Source organism: Thrips palmi, unplaced genomic scaffold, assembly GCF_012932325.1.
Source record: "Thrips palmi isolate BJ-2018 unplaced genomic scaffold, TpBJ-2018v1 HiC_scaffold_10, whole genome shotgun sequence".
In the NCBI taxonomy this organism is placed as follows: Eukaryota; Metazoa; Arthropoda; class Insecta; order Thysanoptera; family Thripidae; genus Thrips; species Thrips palmi.
This window is the reverse complement of record NW_023144621.1, coordinates 1,652,346-1,674,892: the sequence shown is the minus strand read 5'-3', so window position 1 is coordinate 1,674,892 and position 22,547 is coordinate 1,652,346. Positions and strand designations below refer to the sequence as shown.

The window sequence follows — 22,547 nt, the reverse complement described above, 5'->3', positions numbered from 1 at the left end:
TCCACGCCTGTGCTTTTATGTTCTGTACATTCGTTTGTGAGATCAGATTGTTTTTATAGCGGTGTTGAGGCGTGCCCTCAAAATTAACCACACTTTCCCTTTAGTGACTTGATATGCTGCATTCGATTCAACTAGACTGAATGTCAAGAGATAAGCGTCTACTGTAGTACTTACATACGAAATGTCATGGGACTTTTTTTTGTCCTTTTAATTATTCAATTTAAAGCACATCCGGGGGTGAAGCAATTTTGTGTCCGCCAGGCGGGACAAAATGTGTCACCAGGCAGGAACAAAACAAAATTGTATCAGCGTCGGATGTGCTTAAAACTTCATAAATCGTGGGACAAAAAACGTCGCAAGACATTTAGTGTGTATTTTCGTTGTTAAAAATTGATGTTTGGTACGTAGTCTTCTTTGATATGGTACGAGATTAGTTTCACAAGAAGTTGCAGTTTTTTTTCTGCTTCTGGAGCACGTGCAGATTATTGAAATGGAACATTGCTTTTATATCTTGAAATCGGATTGTAACATTCCATCGATTTTCTTTGATTGAAGAAACAATAAAAATGATCATAGCACTGCTGCATCAGGTTCCCTACTCAGAGTCACAACTCACAGTCAACGAGCTGGTTCCTTACATCAATTCTCCAATTCAGGGGATCTCAAAAATAAGGAACTCAGACAAAACAAATCTTACCCTTATAGTTTTCCTCTATTTAACAAAAAAAAGAGCATTTACTAGAGGTTACATCCTACTACGAAAATTGACAACAAAGAGACACCGTAGACAAAAACCTGAGCTCAAAGTAAACAAAAACGAAATAATGAAGGAGTCGCGAGGAACTAGCGATTATACGCTTTGCAGCACCCGGGAGACCCGTTTCAGCACCTGTCGACAAAAAAGACGGGAAAATATAAGAGCACTTAACTAATTGATTTATCTAGAATTCCGAGCTAAGATTTAAAACTGCTCCCAACAATGTAATGAAGGATGTAGTGTTACTCCTTCATTTTGGCATAAGAGAAAGGATGTAGTGTTACTCCTTGCAAGTTAGGAACTTACAGGGGCTACTTTCTGAACTACATAAGAAAACTCTGACTGATTGCATGCACAGTAAATAAAGTTACTTCAATTAAAAGTTAATGTCTCTGCAAGCAGTTCAATAAAGAGGAGATACAACCCAACAGTGAGAGTGAGATGGGTTTTAAATCAGTTACACAACTACTTCACAGTCAATTGAAATGGCAGAATCTGTACACTGAGAATCCAAACGCTATGGGTAAAGCGCCAATTAGTGGAATGCATTTGAAGACGTTTTCATTGCTCCAACTGGTGCAATGCTTTTGCATTGCTCGTGAAGTGCAATGCCTTCCCATCGATTAGCATAGGGCATTTTCGGGACGCATTGCACGTAAGGTGCAATGTGGCTGTGGCATTGCACGTATGGTGCAATATCTCAATGCATTCCACTTTAAGTGCTATACTCACAGCGTTTGGAATCTCAGTGTAATGGTATGAGAGCCCGCAATCGAACAAATATCAAAACCGCCAACGGCAAACCCACTCTGCACACAAGCGACACATTAAGTGCACTCCTGTCACGTACAGCACAGCTGTGTTTTCGTCAAGTGACCTCACCCAAAACGTTAGTCCTGCTCGTGACTTCCATTCTCAACGCTCGTGACTCCCGTTTCGCAACTCACCTCCAGCTTGTCGAGGCTGTCCTGCCTCCTCTTTTCGACCTCTCTGTCTTCTTCAAACAGAGTGTCCATCACCGACTTCGGGAACATGCCTTCGGTCAGCTCACTGTGGAGGTAGCGCTTCACTTCGTGCACCAAGAAGTGCATCACCGTCTTGGCCACGCTGTCGGCCACTTTGTTCGACACCATTTTGTAATAGTGGTTGAGCATCTCGCCTGCAAACGCAAACGAAGTTCAGAAGATTAAAACAGAAAAGACTTTCAGGACAAAGACACTGGTAAAATAAAGGCATGAAAATTATGCCCTTGAGGACATTAATACTCTTTTACGCCCTTTAGGGGCGTAGATCATTTGAAGCCCTTGGGAAGGGCGTGAATGATATAGGAATTTAGAGCAAAATTTTGATGCCCTTCCAAAAAGGCATCAACGATTCACGCCGCTACAAGGGCGTAAATCGTTTACGCCCTTACAGGGCACAATTTTTATGCCTTTGCTTCACCAGTGAAGGGAAACACACTTAATGCCTACACTGAGAAAACAAACGTGGCCAATTCCGCACGAGGTGGTGTGGTCAAATTTTGTTAAGATTTGACCACGTTTCGTGATGCGGTCATCGCTATTCGGAGCGCAAACGTGGTCAAGCTTATCGAGGCCCTATCCTTTAACATGGTGCAAACGTGGCGGATTCCGCGTTTGGTGATGCGACGAGACTGACCTCGGCCGCGTCACCAAACGTGGTCAAAGTCCCTGTCCGCACCACACGTGCGGAATTGGCCGCGTTTGTTTTCTCAGTGTACGTACTATATGCTAATGCGAAGTCGTATACACTCTCAGACTGTTATTGACTTTTTGTCCTAAGAGTATTTTACACAGCAATAAAGGGTACTATTTCGTCAATATCTATGTAAGATTTCATTCGTTATATTGACTTTAAGTCAATTTGCTATTGACAAAGTCAATACGCAATTGACTTAAAAAATAGTCAATAATTGATGACAATTTAGTCTTTATAGTGAACAATATTGTACATGGTTACAAAGGATATAACACATATTATTGCTGCTTAAAAAACTACGTAAGCAAAGGACAAAAAGTCAATAATGGAGAGAAAAAAGTCGAAACGAGTCTGAGAGTGTAATCTATTTCTAACTATGGAAAAAGTAGGATAGGAAAACTATGCAATTTACGATGCGCACGGTTCGGCATTGCCTTCTCAGAAAAGCAGCGCCAAGATAGTGCGTCTGCATTTAGAGTGTCATACAAAGCCACAAACACAAACCTAAGATAATCATGTGCTTTTCATCGTTGGGGTTGAGTTTGAGAATTTCCTGCAGCTGCTTTTCCGATCGGATGGGTTCATTCTCCTCCCATTCGGCAACCTTCAACTTCTTCTTGAGCGAGACCACGAAGTCGGGGTCCCGTTTGAATGGCAAAGCGAAATTGGATATGATTCCCAGGTTCACGGGAGAAGGCGACTCGCCGAAAGAGATGGCGGGCACAGCGGGCAGAGCGCTGACCAGAGGCTCCGCAGCAGAAGTGGGGAATGAAGTACCGAAGAGTGGAGGACTGGAGAACTGGAAATTGGAGACTGCAGAATTGGAGCCTGACAACTTCTTCTTCGGTGGGGGTGGGGTTGAGATTGTGTTGGATTTAGCTCCCTCTTTAGACTCAGCAGCGAAAATGTTATGCAGCTCTTTCTCCACGAGATCTTCAAACTGGCCGTACGTAATGTGTGCCAGCTCTATGTCGATGGTGGCATTAACCTGCAACGGAGCGCATATTTCAGTGAAAGACTGTGAAGTCGAAATATCAGCTGTATCGCTGGTCTGCCCACAGCTTTGGAATCCCGGCCGAGGAGAGAGCAGGGTAGTTACAAGGTTGAGAATATGTAATTCCATGACTTTACCATGACTTTTCCCTGAAAGCCATTGCATACACGTGATTGCAGGACAAATGCATGCCATTGATTTCCACACTCCAAGTTGCCAAGTATACACCTCAGAAAAAATTTCAGGCAAAACTACTTATATTCCGACTTTAACTTAGGGGACTGTTCCAAAAAGAGGAAAAAAACCTGGCCACTTGGCACCAAAAGAAGGAGGCACTCGAGCTTCCCTAAGTACAAAGAAAAATTAAAGGACCAAGAAGATTATATCTTCACTTTGTGAAAATATGTCACAGAACCTGCAGCCAAAGCGAACTCGAGAGTTAATTTGAAGCCTTCTATGGCCCTTCGTGGTTAAGAACAATCAAAGAAAACCACTTCCGTAACAAATTCGCCACTTAGGGCGATCAAGTCTATATACGCTATAAATTTTTATGGCCTTTTTTTATGCATAGTTGTACATGCACAGAACCTGTGCATGCACAACTATGCATAAATTAAGTCCATAAATATTTGATCCAGGAAGCGGAAGAAGGGGATAACTCAATTTTGGCCATTTTCCAGGAGAAACCAAAAACTGTTAGGAGGGAAAACTAAAACAAAACAAATGAATGTTGCAGATGTTAATAATTTCAAAAAGCATTAGTAAAATTTTGAAAAAAAAATAAAAAGTGTAAGGTCACTCCGTAGAGGATTTCTGCGACTTATCGCTTTCCGTTGAAATGGAAAACAGAGTCAGCTCACCTTATATTTCCTAAACAAAGAGGAATTTGGAGACAAGTCAAGTGGAACAATAGTCTGCATAAAGTGTATGTTACTCTGGTGTATTTTTTGGACTTAGCTCTTTTTTCCAAATTGAAATTTAAAATTAATGGGGGGCTAAGTTGAGTTGATTCTTTTTACACAAGATTCATAAAAATACAAGTTAAGTTATATCCTTTTGCCAATTTGTCAAACGGACTCATGTGGACTTCCGTTGAGTTATCTCCATTTTCCAATGAAATTTAGACCGTAAAAGGGGTTAAGTTGAGTTATACCCTTTTTCCATGTGGATTTTCTCCTAAACTGCTTGGAATTCAGTCAAATAATTTGGTGTAGTGATGGAAACCATTCTAAGGCACAATATTAAAATACAAACTCAATTTGGGGATAAGTCAAGTTATTCCCTTCTTCCGCTTCCTGGATCATAATTTATAGTGAGAACAGACTTCAGCGCCGTTTATAAGGTATGAATAATAGTATGCATAACGGTGTACATTTTAAAAGTAAGAATCTTCCAGCAACTAATGTACACAATGACGCATAATATTATACATACCTTATGGACGTATCTGCGCATGCATAACTATGCATAAAAATTGCATAATTATGCATTCAAAACGTCCATAAAAATTTAGTGTGTAGCTCTCACCATGTGGAGGGCAGCCTTGGAGTACTCGTTCATGGTGTTCTCCAGGATCTCCCCGACTTTGTCCTTGATCAACGGAAAGCGGAGTCCGGCGTCTCTGGGGAACTTCTCCGCGAACACGTTCCTGAGCTCGTTCATGACCGCCTTGACGCAGGACAGGGAGGGCTCGCGGAAGTCGGCAATCAGCGGCTTCACCAAGTCCTCCAGGACCTGCTCCGACACGAGGAAGGGCGGCCTGGGCCCGCTGGCGTTGCGGATCATCATCGTCACGCGCTCCAGGCAGTACAGGTCGCAGGGCTGCACCGCCGTGAAGCGCTTCTGCAGCCTGTCGAAGAGGTAGCAGATCTTGGCACCGCCAATCAGCCTGCGAATTGAAAGAAAAAGTTAGTAAATTAAGGCCAGGGACAGGTGAAAAAATGATCTCAGAAACTGCTGGTCCAAAACTTCTTATTTTCTGTCAAAATCTTACTCCTGAGGAAAAACTAATTCACCCAAATTCCCATCCCATAATATCAAGCGGTTCTTGAGATACAGGCTTTTTTTATAATTTTGTAAGTGTTTGTTAAAAAATTCCTGTGCGTTTCCCATTTTGGGTTATTGACCTGACCGACATATTTTTTTGTTCGTCTAAGTCCAAAGAACAAACGCAAGTGACAGATTTTAGTTTCCGGCACTGATAGCAAAATACCAACTTTTCAATTTTGACATTTTTCAAAAACCAAAGATTTTCCCTTATTTTTGTAAAAACCGATATCCAAAACCATACTTCTGGGTGGAATATACAAAAACTGTCACTTGCAATTCCTCGCAATAACCTACTGAGTCAGTGGAAAAAATATCATTGACGACACTTCAAACTGTATGCGCACAGGACCATTAAAATATTAAAAAAATGTCTTTGGAGAAAAGGGCGTTGAAAGTTTGGTGACAGATTTTAATGGATTTTCAGCCAAAAAAATCTCCTTGCGTTCTTATACGTTCTTATACGTATTACGATGGTTTTTCATCGTAAGGCACGCATAAATTCGCACATACGTAATAGGCTTAGTTTTCAGCGTAAGTGCATACATTCATTGTAATACGCATGAATTTCATCGTATTAAGCAAGAATTTCATCGTATTACGCATGAATTTTATTGTAGAGGTGCCCAGAAACCGGGCGCCTTTGTCGCCCGCACCACTTTTTAAGGTGCCAAATGTCGCCCAGTCTCGGGGTGGACAAACCATTAAGAAACCTGCCTTCACCCATGGCGCTCAGCAGCGACTGAAGTGCCAAAGGTGCCCAGAATCTGGGCACCTCAGTCGCCCGGGAACAAAGACACCTGTGCATGCTCTACCATAGGAGAGGGCCAGTTACTGTATGATTTGTGCATCCCGAGACTGGGCGACAAAGGTGCCCAGAAACTGGGCGACATATGGCACCCTTAAAAGTGAGGCGGGTGACATAAGCGCCCAGTGTCTGGGCACCCCAACTTTTTAGTGTATGTTCTCATTTCAACGTATGTTACGATGACCCTTTCATCATACGAATCTGAGGGTGCAAATAAAAATGCAGCTCATGACCAGCATCAAGAGAATCCTCTCCATGCAGACGATTCCGGCTTCTAATCTCAACACTTAAGGTCGGGTCAAATCATGGGACACGGGGTGAAAAGGTAACATCGTTATTTCCTGGTGAATTAATTAGATAACATTTGATTTCGCATGAGTTCTAAAATTTCACATCTTGACCCAGGAAACAGATGACCCACTCTTACCCCGTGTTTCATAATTAACAGCAGACGATCGTACTTACAGCTTTGATGATTGAAAGGCTGGCTGCCCGCCCTCCAGAACCTTAGAGAACTCGTTGCAAAAGTCAGATAACACTCGGCTCAAATACTTCTTCTTGTCCTCCACGTTGGCGCCACAGGCCTCGATGATGTTTTCGCAAGTGCTGATTTCAGTTTGCACACGAGCCTACAGGGAGGGGGAAAACAGAATGTGGTATAGAATCACAACGAATATTGCGGGCCAAACACTGGTAAGACTGAAGCGTTATCAGCACTGAGAAAACCTTACAAACTATTTTCAGCCTTACAAAGAAAAGTAGTTTGTATAACAAAGTATTTTGAGCATACGTAAGCTTACAAAGAAAATACTTCGTAATTTACGAACTATTTCTTCGTATAACAAAGTATTTTAGTTTGTTATATGTATGCTCAAAATACTTCGTAAGGTTTTAAGAGTGAGTTTGCGCTTGAAATCAGGCGTAACAGGCTCTTCCGCCAAGATTCCCACTATATTAATGCATGGGGGAATTTCCAGAGTATGCTTCATTTCAAGCGTAACTTTATGCTTGAGACAAGCATAGAGTTACGCTTAAATTGTACCAGTGAAGGACTGTATTTACAAAAACGCATTATGTTACCTTCACCCGTGGCAAGCAAGATTTGATGTGGGCGAGAAGCAGTTCACTGAGGGTCTTGGTGAGATGAGGGGTCCCGTTGCAACCAATTAGACTTGGATACTTCTTTTTCAAGAACTCACGCTCGTCCCGCAGCATATCATCAATTGACTGAAAAAAGTCGACATAGTGAGTGCGTAGGCACGTGACTAATTCAGTAACTGCCACTAGATTGGATAGGCAGTATGTCATCGCTAAGAATGAAAGATTTTTCCTCAATACTGTGAGCGAGGTGAACTTTAACACTCAAATTTGAGCAAGGATATTTTTTCTCGAAAATGTGCGTGATAAACAGTGTACCTGCTACCTGGTGGCTGGAAAGCATCATCACCAAAAATCTGGGCAGCAAAATTTCACTATTTTAAATATTTTGCCTTAGCTGCTTAAAGAAGAGAGAGAGAAATAAGAGAAATAGGCGGAAGTGAAAAAGAAATATTGAGAGTGTACTGTTCCAAGAGCCTGGACAGTGAAGTGTTAGCACCTACTAAATAGATGGCACTTCATATTTTCGCATAGTAAAAATTCTATGTGAAAGTAACAAAGGCATTGTAAATTCTACGAAGAATCGCTTCGGATTACGATGCAAAATACGAAGCGATTCTGCAGTACCTTCATTTTCTTCGGATTTACGAATAGCAAAAGCTTTGCAGACTTTTTAGAGTGCGGACACAAACAGAAAGACAAAACAACTCTGAACCAATATCGTAACATTACCTTCTTGTCCATGATAGCCTGCTGAGAACGATTAACCACACCAATTATGCCCAGTTTCACAGGTATGACTTTCCCAGAAAGAACATCGTACGCATCAGTTCCTGGAATACGAGAAAAACAGAGCAAATGACTAAACCACATTCCTTACAGAAAACAGAATCTGAAGTGGTACATTACTTTCGGTCGTAAGAGGACCGCGGGAAAATATCAGAATATCTTAGCGTAAAAATCGTAGGAGAGAAGTGATGTCATACTGTTGGGCTCACAGCATACGATGTCTCTAGTCCAACGCTTACCTTGGTCCATGAGGTCCAGCTTGGTGACGACGGCCAGGGTTCGAGTGCCGTCCGGATCCGCTTCCTTGGCCAATTTCAACCCTTCGTTGGCGGCCATGTCCATGTTGGCGGGCACCACAGCGAGAATAATGCTGAGGGGATTGTCGATGTAGGAGCACACCAAATCACAGATTTGATTTTCGATGTCCTGAGGTTGTCCCTCCACCGGCACCTGCGGCAAAACAAAACATCACAGATCAGACCAAGAGCAGACTCCCACAACACCTAAAAAAATAATATAAACAACGCAACTTAACATGGCAACGAGCTTGTTTCTATCCCCACTTCAAGAGCGCCGTAACGAACAAAAAGTACAACACGGACTTGTCGAAGCCACTTCAATTCAAGGCTTAAGACTGCTATGCTACCTAGCTGCTGTCTCGACCAGTTCGATAATGACTAAACGAAAGAAGTACTGCGGGGTGCAATAAGACAAGGCTATAACAGTGCACGCGGCGTACCTTTGTGATTCCAGGTAAGTCGACAAGAGTGAGGTTGGGGACCTTAGGAGAAAAGACTTTCAAGGTGATCTTGTCATGCGAGATGTTTTTCTTGACTCCAGCCAGCTTGATTGTCTCCTTCTCGATTTCATGACGAATTTCATCCATTTTGAAGATGCGCCCTCCAGCGTGGAGAAATTCGCCCCATTCTTCGACACCAGTTGTACCTGGAAGTCAGGAATCGTCAGATATACAGTCAGAAGAGCACAAATAAAGCAGTGTTCTTATCTTAAGACAATTAATAGAAGAACCTAAGGAAAGCAGATTTCTTTTCAAACGCACTCAAAAACCCTTGCGAAGTTTTCTCCGGTATTGTATTGTGAACTCTCTTACACACTATTTACTATGCATTGCGAAGTATTACATGATCCAGGAAGCGGAATGAGGGGATGGTTCGACTTATCTCCAAATCGAGTTTTATCTTATTATTGTGCCTCAGGATGATTTGCATCATTACAACAAATTAATTGTTTGACCCAATTCCTTACAGTTAAGGAGAAAATCCTCATGAAAAATGGATATAACTCAACTTGACTCCTTTTACGGTCTAAATTTCATTGGAAAATGGAGGTAACTCAACCGAAGTCCACATAACTCCATTCCATAAAATGGCAAAAGGAGATAACTCAGCTTGGGTCTTTGTGAATCTAGTGTAAAAAGAATCAACTCAACTTAAATCCCCATCACTTGATGGATAAAAGAGGCAACTCCAAACATGCACCACAGAAACAGACTCTACGCAGACTTCAGCTCCACTTGAATAGTCTCCAAATTCCGCCTAGTTTGGGAGAACTAAGTAAACACGGTTCCGTAGTCCATACCAACATAAAGATCTAAATCACAGAAACCGTCTACAGAGTGATGCTACACTTTAGAAAATTCTCACACTTATTTCTTAGGCTTTCTTTACAAAAATGCAATTGCATCATTCATCTTCTTGCATTACGTTTACCCTATGCAAACAGTTTTATGATTCTCCAGAAAAATGATGAAAATAGAGATATCCCCTTCTTCCGCTTCATGGATCACTTGCAAGTGCGCATAGACCAAGGCATAGACACTTCCACCAGAACGCCGAGTGAAGAACAAGAGGAAGAAATGGTACCGGAACCAGTTCCCATAAACGTCTCATTTATAGGTTTTGGAGGTCTAAAATCATAAAACTCGTCTTTGACTAATTTTAAACATTGTTTAGAACCCAAATGAACCCATAATATGGACAAATGGGCGACTTTTAAGGACTGTTTCCGCCTTTTGTTATTCTTCTTGTTCTTCACTAAGCGCTCTGGTGGAAGTTTCTATTTGTAAGTGCGAACTGGCAGACAGTTGGGTTGGCAGTGTGCTCACCTTTAGTGGTGCGAAGGGCGTCCCCCACGGGACAGTGTATGAGCTGCAGGATGAGCGGGCAGCGGGTCACGATGCCGGTGCCGCGAGGCAAGAAGGACTGCTGCACGATCGCCTCCAGCACCGAGGACTTGCCCGCGCTCTATCAAGAAAAACAAAAACAAACGTGGTTTTAAGACTCAAATAAATACAAATTTTCCGCACCTGTCGCAAACACACACTGAGAAAACCTTACAAACTATTTTGGGCCTTACAAAAAAAATACTTTATAATTTACGAACTATTTCTTCGCATAACAAAGTATTTCAGTTTGTTATATTATATGTATGCTCAAAATATTTCGAAATGTTTTAAGAGTGCACCGAGAGTGCGGTCACGGAGGAGCACATCAACACATACCTGAATCCCGACGACCACAATCTGAGGCAGCTCGATGGGATCTTCCCTGAGCAACCGGAACTGGTCCTGGATGGCGTTGAATTTGGTGATCAAAGTTTCCATGGTGTTCTGAAACACATAATTAGATTCATTCTCAGTAGACCAGGTTACATGAGACCGCACTGAGAATGAAAGAGTCTGAACCAATGCCTAAATTCGGACGAGGTAGCGCTCCAATTTGGGTGCGGGTTATTTTATACCACCCAAATTTGGGCGATGAAATAATCCTGACCGAAATTTGGGCGTCAAAGAATACCTCGCCCAATTCTAACTCAGGATTGTGACTCCTTCGCTCTCAGTGGCGACAGTGAAATGGCGCCGCGTGATTAAGCTCAGCTAATTTTCAAAGGCGGATCGCGACAAAACCGTGGAAGGGCAGTGGCAGTACTCAATCTAGGTACTACCACCATCTAAGTAAAAGAGGAACTGCAGTCTTTGCTCCGCACACGCGTGATGGGTCGGAAGGGGAGTCTGGGGGCCCGACTATCAGAGCTGTAGCAATCGGTGCCTCGGCGTTTGGCGCTTTTGACGGGCCTCGGTTGCAAAGAGTTACAGTTGCCTGACAAATATGGCTATTTTCGATTGTGAACCCTTTATGACTCCATCTCCACGGAGTACTCTACTCATTGCGTCAACATAATTGTCTGCGACGGCTTGCCGAATGCAAGCAGCAAGCGCCGCAGGCCAAGGTAGGTGTAAACGCCAGGCGTGGATTGTCGTAACTGGCGCAGCATCGCTAAGCCTGTTACGACAAGACACGGTCTGGCGTACACCAACCTTGTTGTATTGAAACGCCGACGAAAGATGAAAAGCTCCGACGATTTCTTGACACTAGATTATTCTTGGAAGCGCCGATTTCAGAGAAAAGAAAGGCTCAACCCGTAATTCTCAGAACGACGTATCGCACAATGTTGCTTGAGCGAGCGTGCTATCATATAACAAGGTTGACCGGACCAACGGGCGAGTCTCGGCATCCTGTGCGTCAAAATTCGGACGCAACATTTCAGACGCACCACACGGCAATAACGGTTCCTGGTTTTCCCAGGAACTCCCTGGAAATCACCTATGTCTTTACCATAGGCTTCCTGCAAAAACCAGGTTCCGTTTTCACCGTGAGTTCGTATGACACAACGTACCGAGTGGCCCAGACGACTATTGCCGCCAAAGTAGCAAAGCCAGCACTAAGTGTGCTTACCACATCAAGCCGTTTTGATTTGCCAACGATAGGCAAGCTTGGCCCCGAACTACTCTCCGGCTTGCCAAAATCTGGCGAGCACTTGAAGGTTCGAGGTAACAGCTTGACAAATCTTGGAATTCAGATCAGCTTGACAAATTTTTGGCGAAAAAACATGCCGCTGGCGTTGCAGTGATGTAGCGGAATTAGTAAATTGATCTAACCTCCGGTTTCGGAATCAGTGTATGCCCTGCTGCGAATTCATACCTAAGGCAACTTCCGAGAGAAATGAGGAATCACAGAGACTCCAAAACGAAGGCAGGAAACCGGAGTTGAAGGGTAGGAATCGTTCTTTCAAAAAGTCTGTCTTATTGCAGGAGACCGATAATTTACCGCGGGTTTCGCGCACAATCGAGTTTCGATTCCAGCCGTTCGAAGCCAGCTCTCTGAAAACCTTACAAATTACATGCCTTGCTAAAAAAGCATACATAAGCTAACCAAACACTTCGTAATTTACGAACTTACAGGGTTCCAACGCCCTCCCAGAACGGTAGTGAGAAGTCAAAAATGGCAGTTAATATGCGAAATCTACGCGGCGGATGAACTTCGCCGCGTAAATTTCTCATCAAAACTGCTATCTATCACTTTCGTTCTGGAAGAGCATTGGAATACCCTATTCTTCGCGTAACAGAGTAAATAAGTTTGTACTATGTATACTCATAACACTCAGTAAAATTTTAAGCGTGTCACACGGCCTTTGTATTTCCGGTTCTCGGATGAAACTCTATTACAGACTCTTTATTTCTGTGATCATTCCTTAGCTCCCAACTGTCGTGGGGTCTCAAGTCTCCAAATCGAACTTGAACAACTTTCGGACGCCACCGTCACTGAAAACGTAATGGTCAGACACATAGCCAAGTTATGGCGTGACAAAAAGTCACGCCAAAAATTGGCGTGACACGAAATTCACGCCGATAAACGGCGTGACATGTGAGTCACGCCGTCATTTGGCGTGAATGACAACGCGTTTTCTGAGACAAGTCACGCCAAAAAGCGGCATGACAAGAAATTCACACCAAACATTGGCGTGAATTTTTGAGTCATGCCGATTTTTGGCGTGACTTTTGTGTCATGCCGTTTATTGGCGTGACACTTAATTCACGCCCCTGCAGCGGCACGAAGTCACGCCGATGGATTTTCAGTGGTTGCGACAGGCAACTGTCCAAAATTCTAAATTTGCTTGCGCGGCTGGCTTTAATGCCGAGTTTGAACATTTTTGACCGTGTGGGTAAAAAAAAAACAAGAAGTAAAGCAATAGCTAAAAACACAAAGTGGTGTTTAATATCAATCAATTGATATTAAGATGAAAGGACTCGTTCTTTACTATTATGCAAATGAAAAGTGGATTGTAAATAATCTACATCACCTCGCTTATCCTGCCCCTGTTCAATGTGTTGAGAGAGGCTCTGCCGCTCTACATTGTGTTTTGAATTCCGCGCCCCCGCTTCGGCACCCCCGGAGGGGCGCGCGGAGCGGCGCGCGGAGCGGCCTGCCGAAGTCCAGCCGAAGCTCATTCAACACGATCTTTAACCTGATATTTCTCCGAATTTATCATTGTGCGTGATAAAAAACATTCCAGGTTTTATATTAACTGAGTGTAGGAGTTCATGTTCGTAATGGTTAATTAAAGGGTACCATTATTGCTGAAAAGATGTAAGAGGTTGAAATGAGGTTAGTTTCGACACCGGCCCCAAAATCTCGTTTTTTACATGTTCGTTTTCTCAAAATATTCCATTGAAAGTCGAAAAACAATCCGTTTACGATTTACTGACGGACTTCTGCACTTTAAAATGATACCATTGTCTTTTCTGTACATGTTGTAAGTTCTGAGATGAATGATATCCTCTGAAAAAAAATTTTTGAGCACAATACTCGTTCTCTTCACTATACCACTTTTCATTTGTTTGTGTGTAAAGAACGAGTAAAAAACAGCTGTCTAGCATTAGTCACGTCCAAATCGATGGTAATGTGCTTTCATGTAGGTTATGATCTTACCTCAAAAGCTCTGATTCGGGGAATTTTCTGGTGCTCCTCTTTCACGCCCTTTCGCTTTGTGAACTGCTGCTGCCGCGGTACGCGTCCACTTCTGGTCCCCCCGAGTCACAGCGAGAATTGGCGAAACTGTCCGTGTTCAATTCGGAGCCCGCACGAACACGACACCGTCTAGTGTACCAGCTCCACTTGATCTCACACCGCCCGAAACGGCACGATAAATTGTACGGAGGTGATTGCTGAGGATGGTATAGGCGTAATAGGGCCTGAAGAGAAGGCTGCGTGCAAATACTACACTCCCAATATCCTACTGAGCTTTTTCTTCGTAACACTGTTAAAAATCGTCGTAAATTTACGACATTTTGAAGAACAATTATGTCGTTTTAAAACGACATATTTGGTTACGACTCAAGTCGTAAATATACGACTTGAGTCGTAAATTTACGACATATTTGTCGCTAATTTTGATAGCGAGACCTTCCGTTTTGAAACGAATTAAGTCGTAAATTTACAACTTAATCGTAATTTTACGAACGATCGTAATTTATCTTTTGAATATGTCGTGCAGTTATGACTTCAGTCGTACATTTACGAATCTTGTCGTAAATTTGTGTCATGAATCGTAAATGAACGACACAAATCGTAAATAAGCGAGCACAATTGCAACTTTTCATCAACTTTTCGGGGATTTCAGATTTCAAAATATGTAATCGCGATTACGACATTGTCGTAGAGAAATGATTTTTTCGTCGTTCAGTTACGACGAAGTAGTTTCAGAACGATTTCTGTCGCTATCAAAATTAGCGACGTTTTTGTCGCTAATTTACGACAAAATTTCTGACAGTGAATACGAACTAAAAGCTTAGTATTCCTCTGCAAACTGAAGTGTGTACTCAGAATGCGTCTAAAGATGCATACGTGCAAGTACACATCTACAGATGCTTACTTCGCTGAGTACACGTCTGCTGATGCATTCTCAGCTGAGGAACATCTGCAGATGCATACTCAGCTGAGAACTTCTCTGCAGATGCATACTTGGATGAGTAAGGTATGCATCTGTAGGTGTGTTCTTAATGCATCTGTATATGTGACTGAGTACACACCCCAGTTTGTAGAGTCTGACTGCGCAGCGAAGGTAGTAGCCCTTGGTGAAGAGTTCTCAGTAGCTCATGACCACTCAATTCATTTTACAAACGCCAATTTCCCTGTTTTATGACAGCTTTGTGTCGTAGAGTACTTAGCTTAGTATTAAGACTCTCACCTCTCTTAGGCCACTTCCAGGCCCGAACTGCGAGCGTTTAATAAGTTCGTTTGTTATGCGAACACATTCTTGGCAAGGTACTTAAGAGTGTTTGTCTCTTCCGAGGTGGAAATTACTTGATGTTTTGTGTACGTTTCCACTTGAATTATTGGGAAATAAATTTGAATTAATGTGACTTAATTTTAAATAACGGTGTACATAGATTGTTGACGTTGTTTTTCCCTTGGTCTCCTCCAATGGCGCGGACGTTAGAGCCAGAGCCTCTTATGACCACAGATGACCCATTTTGTGTGTTCTGCAGGTTCTGATCGGCGTGTCCACCACTAGAAGGACGTCCTAGGAAATACCTACGACTTCCGCACACGAGAAACCTTCGGAAGGGGACAGCTCGTTGCATTCCGACTCCTCGCCACTTCCGCCAGGTCTTCAGCATGGATCAATCAGTACGTATCATTCAAGTTTTTTTGAAATTCGAAGTCCGTGTTCAAAACCTGAAATCGTAGTCAATGCATATACTTGTGCACTGAAAATGTTCACTCAGTACACTAAGAAAATGTCTTGCGGTGAAAGGCTGCACCACCGGTGAAGATTTTCTCGAAGGCTGCGGAGCCAGGAAACCTGGACCGCGATTGGTCCACGCTAGGAAACGTGGACCAACCTGTGGTCCACGCTTCACAGCGTTGAACTCCTCATAGGCCAGTCACACTTCCACACTCTTAAAACCTTACGAAGTATTTTGAGCACACATATAACAAACTAAAATACTTTGTTATGCGAAGAAATAGTTCGTAAATTACGAAGTTTTTTCTTTGTAAGCTTATGTATGCTCAAAATACTTTGTTATACAAACTACTTTTCTTTGTAAGGCCCAAAATAGTTTGTAAGGTTTTCTCAGTGCAAGTGTGGACTATTCGTGGTCCATGTTTCATAGCGTGGACCATCGTGGTCCACGCTACCGGTCCACACTTGGATTAGCAGTGTATTCAAAAATTATTTTCCAAACCTTCAAGTTAGTTGATCCAGGAAGCGGAAGAAGGGAATAACTGTTGTTAAGGGCACCCAGTCAACTCTTTTCGCGCTGTTTTGTTACTCTCTCTCCATTTAAAAGGCCCTGAAGTTCCGTCAGCTACAGTTTTGAGTGAGTCCATCCATGTTAAAAGCACTTTGTGGAAACATTTTGTTGGTGTGTAGAAGGATCAAGATTTTATGATTTCTGTATTAAAACCCTTTTAGATAATTGAGTAAGCTTTATTTTGACATACAGTTAAGTGGCTTTGGACACTTTTTGGAAATTAAGTGGAAACGTTTAAAATTTTGGTTCTCATAAGATTTTGTTCGCATTCTTGCTCAGATCTGTGGGGGGAAAAAACAGGGAGACTCATCCCTAGTAGTGTCCTACACTGCAGGAAATAACCACAACAAAAGTACACAAATTTCTGGCAAATTTTTTATCAGGAATTTTGTGTACTTTTCAAGTACAACAGTTGTAGTACAAAGTACAATGGAACCGGCATGACGAGTGCTGTGCAGTCCAGGGCTCGTTGTGGTTTGTACAATTCTCGTTGTACTTTTATTGTACAGTTTTTGTTGTACTTTTGTTGTACTATCCACACTTTGTGTAACTGCACTTACTTACACAAGCCGATTTTCATGGAAAAATTTTAAAGTTACGAACAATTTTACGATGAATGGTTCATTATTTCATGAATGGTTCGTAAAATCTAAATACCTTTTCAGGCATTTGCAAGCACTTTTTTCGACAAAATTACGAAAGGTTCATAAAACGAGCCATCCTTAAATAGCCGAAGCATTCATCGCCAAATTCTTCGCTAAACAACGCCAACTTCTACATTGAATTAAGCCTTGCCAATTTATGTGACTTCATGTAACAAAGTGCTTAGACCATGCGTAAGCTTACAAAGAAAATTTTTCGTAATTTACGAACAATTTCTTCATACCACAAACTTACAAGTTTGCACCTTGTACGTAATTATGTATTCTCAAAATTCTTCGTAAGGTTTTAAGGGGGCTCATACATGTTAAAAGCACTTCGTAAAATTTTTTTTTTGATGTAGATGGATCAAGATTTTACAATTTCTGTGTTGAAATCCTTTTAGATAATTCGGTAAGCTTCATTTTGGCTTAAAAATTATTTTTTTTTACAAAATGCTTTAAACATGTACGAGCCCCCTAACCGTGCGTACTTTTTCCGTTCCCATTTTCCGCACATTTGCCGTCTCAAACTTAGGCGTATTTTGCAGTGACTCAAGCCCATTTCCTATTCCGATTTGTGCCCACAGCTGCTGGCCCTGCCGGACGACGCGTTGGTGCGCGTGTTGGCCCTCCTGCCGCCCAGAGAGGTCTTCCGCCTCCGATTGGTGTGTCGGCGGCTCCGGGACCTGAGCCTCCACCGGGACGTTTGGCGCTCCGTTGGCCTGTCTGGCGGTGACAAAGGCCTTCTCCAAGCCGCGCTCAGACTCGCCCCCTGCCTCCGCGAAGTCACCCTGCTCTCGCCGGACCTGCAGGCTGCGGCCTGCACCGTTTTCAACACCAAATGCGTCGTCACCGACCTCAAGCTGTCCGTTCAGAATGAGACCGATGCTGCCTGGGCCACCGCCATAGTGCAAAGGTTCTCCACTCTGGGCGGCTTGAGGGATATCCGCCTATATCTGCACCGTGCCGCCCCCGAGGCTTTGCATCCCCTCCTGCTTATGGTTTACGGCGTTCAAGACTTAAGCGTATTGAATGTACACATTCACTCGGACATGTCACAGCTACCGCCTCTACTGTCAGACCTGGAGCCCAGGCCTTCCTTAACTGTACTCGCGTACCTAGGTGCAGCCCCTGACCCTTTCCTCTGTTCGTTATTGCGTACGCACGCGGCCACCCTTGAGGATGTTGTTCTGTTCCTGGCGGATGGGCTCCCCACATCCCTGTTGGGATCGATGCCCAGGCTGCGCTCCCTGTGGTGCCGTCTCACTGATGACCTATCTCAGCTGAAAAGCTTATCAGACCTGGATTCATTTGGGCTGTTGGATCGCGAAGTGCAGGACGTACCTTGTCCGGGAACAGTGGACTTCCTCCTTCAGGGGCCGCGCTTGCGGACCGTGGAGTTTGACTTCGAACCCAACCACCCAATTCTCGGCGCTGCCCTTCTGGAGGCTTTGGCCCAGTCGCCGTCCGCCCCCGTTCTGGAAAGACTGTCCTTACACGGTGTGCAAGACTCGCTTGTGGCCGCGGCACTTCAGCGGTTCCCATCCCTGCGAGCACTCGCCCTTGAATTGGACGCCATGCCCTCGGACGATTTCTTCCGGGCAGTGAGCCCCGCCTCCACGCCGCGCCTTGCCACGCTGCAACTTGTGCCCCACCGCTGCCCCCACGCCTGGCTGCACGACCCGGCCGTGCAGGACGTCCTCGCGAGGAACGCGGGGCTCCACCTCCGCCTGTCAGGCCCTCCCACCCTCGAGGACGACTGTGCCTGTCGGTGGTGCCTCTGGCGCTGCCACCGGGACGAGCTCCGGACGCACGCAGGCCTGCAGTCCGCCTTCTCGGCGCACACCAGGCGGCCCGGCTGCCCCGGGGACTGCCGAAGGTGGCTCTGGTATGTTTAGGCAGGCACACTGTCTACCAAGTCCGATTTATTCAATTTGCTGCATTTAAGTTCTTATTTCATTCAGTAATTTATAGTATAATTTACCAAGGTATTAAGCAACAACCTGGTTTTAGGCAATTGCTTAACCGCACAGGTTTCATTTATCTTCTTTTCATAGAAATTACCTGCATTGTTTGTGGATCCAAGCCAGAGCACTGACAGTATTGAGGCACAAATGGTCCTTATTCGCGACCTGGTTGAAATTGCTATTTAAAACCAGTTCCCGATGAAGGAATGGTTGGTGCCGGAATCAAAATATTTATTCACGACTATTTATGAAATCCTACTGTGCACAACTGACAGGCTCACTTCGATCGACTGCATTCGGTACCGTTTTCCTTCAGATGATCGTAACTTCTGTGTGAAAGTTCTTTGAAATGTTAAACTTTTTACTATTTATGCCGAATTATGGCGTTCTCAATTGTACGTTTTTACTTATTTTGTAACAATATTATGTTAATGCAATGGCAAGCTGGGATTAACTCTGATTATGGAAAAGGTTAAATATTGTGAACATGCAAACTAAACCCTTCATTTGTTTAATGCTCCAATAAAACTTATTCATCCTTGTATTGGCGGCTTTGCGTGCTTCCCAATATCTCTCGACTTTTTTGTTTGGACATCAGCACCAAGGGGAAGGAAGCAACGAGTTGCAAAGCTGCCATTGTTGCGCGCCATTCTTTGGATTGCCTCTGCTCGTTAAGTGTTGCAGACACTGAAATCAGATTTGCATCAAGCTGTTGTAATTACTGCAAGAGCTCTACAAATCGAATAGCGTACATTGTATGCTCTGCCTGGAGCATGCCTGCAAGTACGCTCTGGCTAGCGCATGCCTGCCAAGCATGCACTTACTATAGTGCATACATGCCAAATACACGCTAAAACTAAGCATGCATCATTTGTACGAAAAAATTCGCATGAGAGTGTAAGAAATCTACATTGCGAGCTGTATGAAAAGAGTCTGAATCTAGTGAAGCCCACCGGATGCGCTGCCGCGGATCCCCAGTTGCGAAGTCCCTATACGGGTCGTATCAAGATTACGTACGATTCTAGGCCACTTTTTGATCCCCTCCCCCCTCACACTGACGAGGATAACCTTCCCATGTACACTGCGAATGAAAGTGACTAAAATTTTGGGCGAGGAACACCCACATTTGGGTGAGGAAGGTTTCCTCACCCAAATTTGGGTCATAATACTATTGAGCCATGTAGGTAAGCTGATACACCTTTTCTTCCCAAATTTGGGTGATGAAGTATACCTCGCCCGAAATTGGGTACTGATCATAACGTTTTCATCCTCAGTGTAATTAAGACAGGGCGTGAGAGAAGCGAAAGGCCTGTTCGTGCCTCCCATTGGCTGCGGCGTTTCGGCCATGTTTGCTTTGGCCGGAAGCGCGCCAAAATCGCGATGTTTGAATGTGGCTAAGCGGCGCGATGGTCGCAATGCTCTCGCAGTGGGTAGATGGGTCGTCAGGGAAGGTCATGTGACGAAAGAGTCGGACCTTGGTCGTTTGGCAGTGTAGTTTAGTGCCGTTCGGTTATTTTAACTGTTTTGGCTATATGGTGACCGGCAATCGGTTGGATGAGTGGCACTGTCGCCGTCAGTACTTATGGTCAAAGAGGGCTCCGATTCAACAGGCGGCTGCTGCTGACCTAAGCAGGAAGAGTATGTATGCGCTTTAGGCAGCTAAAATAATTCCAAGTTCCAATCTCAATTTCGCAGTGTAACTATTACTATTTTCAATTCTCTTGAGGAGATAGTGCAGTAAAATTTTGATGTCCTAGAAATATTTGCAACAGAAAGTTCATTTTGTGTTTAAAATTCAATCACTGTATGATGAATTTATTCCTCAAGTTGGAAACTCCATCTTCCATATTTTCTGAGTTATGGAGGTTCACGTAAACTTTTAGCCGTTTCTCCCAAACTTTCCTCACAACAAAGGAAAAGGTGCTTCAGATTCTGGCTATTTAAACCTTCAAAGATAAAAAGATAGTGTAGCCACATTTAGAAATTTTAGCCCAGTAACTAGGCCTATTTGAATTTTTGGTTGAAAGTTTTACTTTGTCGTGAGGAGAATTTGAGACAAACGATTAAAAGTTAGCGTAAACATCCATGGCTCAGAAACTAAATAAAATTTGGGCCCGTCCTTTGGGGTTTATGAAATAGAAAGGAACTTTCACCCATAAATTTAGGCTACAAGTATTTAAAAAAATTAATAGTCACTTTTATTACTTTACAATGGACCTTACTTATTTTTTTAAATCTAGAAACAAGAAAAATATTTTTAAAAAGCCAGGGTCTTTTTCCTGTATCGAAAGAGATCAATTTGGCAAAGGCTGGGAACCTTTTTCTTTGTTGTGAGGTGACTTTGGGAGAAACGACTGAATGTTGACGTAAACCTCTATAACTCAGAAACTAAAAGGAAGTGAGGCCCCTCCTTTGCGGTATGAGTTTATGCAATAGAAAGAAACTTTTACCCATAAATTGAGACTTCTTACTCAAGTATATAAAGAAAGTTGATTTTCCAACTTCTACACTATCTCACATGCAAAGAAGAAAAAACAAAAAAATTACAATTTGAGTAAAAATATTTTTGGAAAAATATGAATTTCTAATGTCACTGATGTTTTTTGCTTGGACCCTAAACGTAAATCGAACAATCACAATCAAGACACAAGATACTCTAGGCAGAAGAGTAGCAGAAGACCGCAGTCGGCCGCTATGTTTGCTATGGGTCGACCGGCACTTCCCCCAAGTATGAGAAGCGCCAGTCAAGCCTTTCGCTTCTCTCCACGGCTCTGGGCGTAGTATGTGGCTCGACTCCCCCCTCCCCCAAATGGTCACGTTGTATTCCCAAAGAACACGAAACACTCACGAAGCAGTCAAAGGACGTCAGCATAATGCTTTTTATGTCGAAATTTTGACAAAAATTTGTTATATTGACATCAAAATGACGTCACTATGAACGTTTCGTGTTCTTTGAGGTTGCGGCCCCCTACGCTGGTAGAGGTTTCTCAGACCTGGGGTATATGAAAGATTTAACCAGTCACTCCCCTTTACCAACGAGACGAAGTAGCGGTGTGCTGACGCTGACCCTCGGTAGTGCGTCGCCAAGCTCATGAACGTCCCATACAAGATCCCCGCCCAACCCGTCGTCCACACCGCCGTCGGTCAGTGCCGCGCTCCGCCGCTAGATGGCGCGATCAGCGCGCCACCCGAACGTCGACAAAGCACTGCACGGCCTTCAGCTCTTACCAGTGCCCTTTACCATGTTGGACCTGAGACACTTCTCAGGGGAATCGGAAACACTTGGCGGCAAGCGCTGCCGTCGGTAACGTGCTTCCCGATGCCGGAAAAGCGGTGCAGAATGCGCGGCGCCCTCTCGCTCTCGCTGGCGGTTCCGGCCGCTTGGCGCGCCATATATGCGCACTTCGAGCGCCGAGCTGCGAGAGGGGTCCGCTGGGTGAGTGGTCCCCGCCCGGGGAGAAGCCCGAGAAGCCTTTCGAGTGCACGCCCGGTTTGCAACAAGAAGTTCGCCTCGCCGCGAAGCGGTGGGTAGCGCCACCGTGTCTAAAATAACCACTCACCCGATCTTGACCTCACTTTTTGGCTGAGCGATACCGAAGCCAAGTCCGT

General features: G+C 43.9%; 2 protein-coding genes across 29 annotated transcripts; one reads left to right on the top strand and one right to left on the bottom strand.

Annotated features, from left to right (window-relative positions):
• Nucleotides 1–693: 693 nt before the first annotated feature.
• On the bottom strand, nucleotides 694–14,136 carry LOC117654242 (dynamin-1-like protein). 16 transcript variants are annotated; one of them, XM_034400549.1, is made up of 12 exons: nucleotides 11,336–11,413; nucleotides 10,733–10,840; nucleotides 10,337–10,475; nucleotides 8,951–9,156; nucleotides 8,451–8,661; nucleotides 8,155–8,255; nucleotides 7,405–7,551; nucleotides 6,790–6,953; nucleotides 4,998–5,358; nucleotides 2,981–3,464; nucleotides 1,705–1,916; nucleotides 694–889 (listed from the first exon to the last, which is right to left on the bottom strand). In XM_034400549.1, the coding sequence occupies exons 1-12, from the start codon at nucleotides 11,396–11,398 to the stop codon at nucleotides 851–853; spliced, it is 2,235 nt and encodes a 744-aa protein (XP_034256440.1). In that variant the 5' UTR covers nucleotides 11,399–11,413; the 3' UTR covers nucleotides 694–850. The 16 variants fall into 16 exon arrangements, with proteins under 16 accessions (XP_034256440.1, XP_034256449.1, XP_034256452.1 ...); XM_034400558.1 differs by lacking the exon at nucleotides 11,336–11,413 and adding an exon at nucleotides 14,001–14,136 and having other exon boundaries at nucleotides 753–889; XM_034400561.1 differs by lacking the exon at nucleotides 11,336–11,413 and adding an exon at nucleotides 12,471–12,577 and having other exon boundaries at nucleotides 753–889.
• LOC117654280 lies at nucleotides 11,049–19,482 on the top strand. 13 transcript variants are annotated; one of them, XM_034400785.1, is made up of 4 exons: nucleotides 11,938–12,061; nucleotides 12,188–12,284; nucleotides 15,560–15,701; nucleotides 17,559–19,482. In XM_034400785.1, exons 3-4 carry the CDS (start codon nucleotides 15,690–15,692, stop codon nucleotides 18,867–18,869), a joined length of 1,323 nt encoding a protein of 440 aa, XP_034256676.1. In that variant the 5' UTR covers nucleotides 11,938–12,061; nucleotides 12,188–12,284; nucleotides 15,560–15,689; the 3' UTR covers nucleotides 18,870–19,482. The 13 variants fall into 13 exon arrangements, with proteins under 13 accessions (XP_034256679.1, XP_034256682.1, XP_034256678.1 ...); XM_034400788.1 differs by lacking the exons at nucleotides 11,938–12,061; nucleotides 12,188–12,284 and adding an exon at nucleotides 11,049–11,168; XM_034400791.1 differs by lacking the exons at nucleotides 11,938–12,061; nucleotides 12,188–12,284 and adding an exon at nucleotides 11,337–11,460.
• The last annotated feature ends 3,065 nt before the right edge of the window (nucleotides 19,483–22,547 follow it).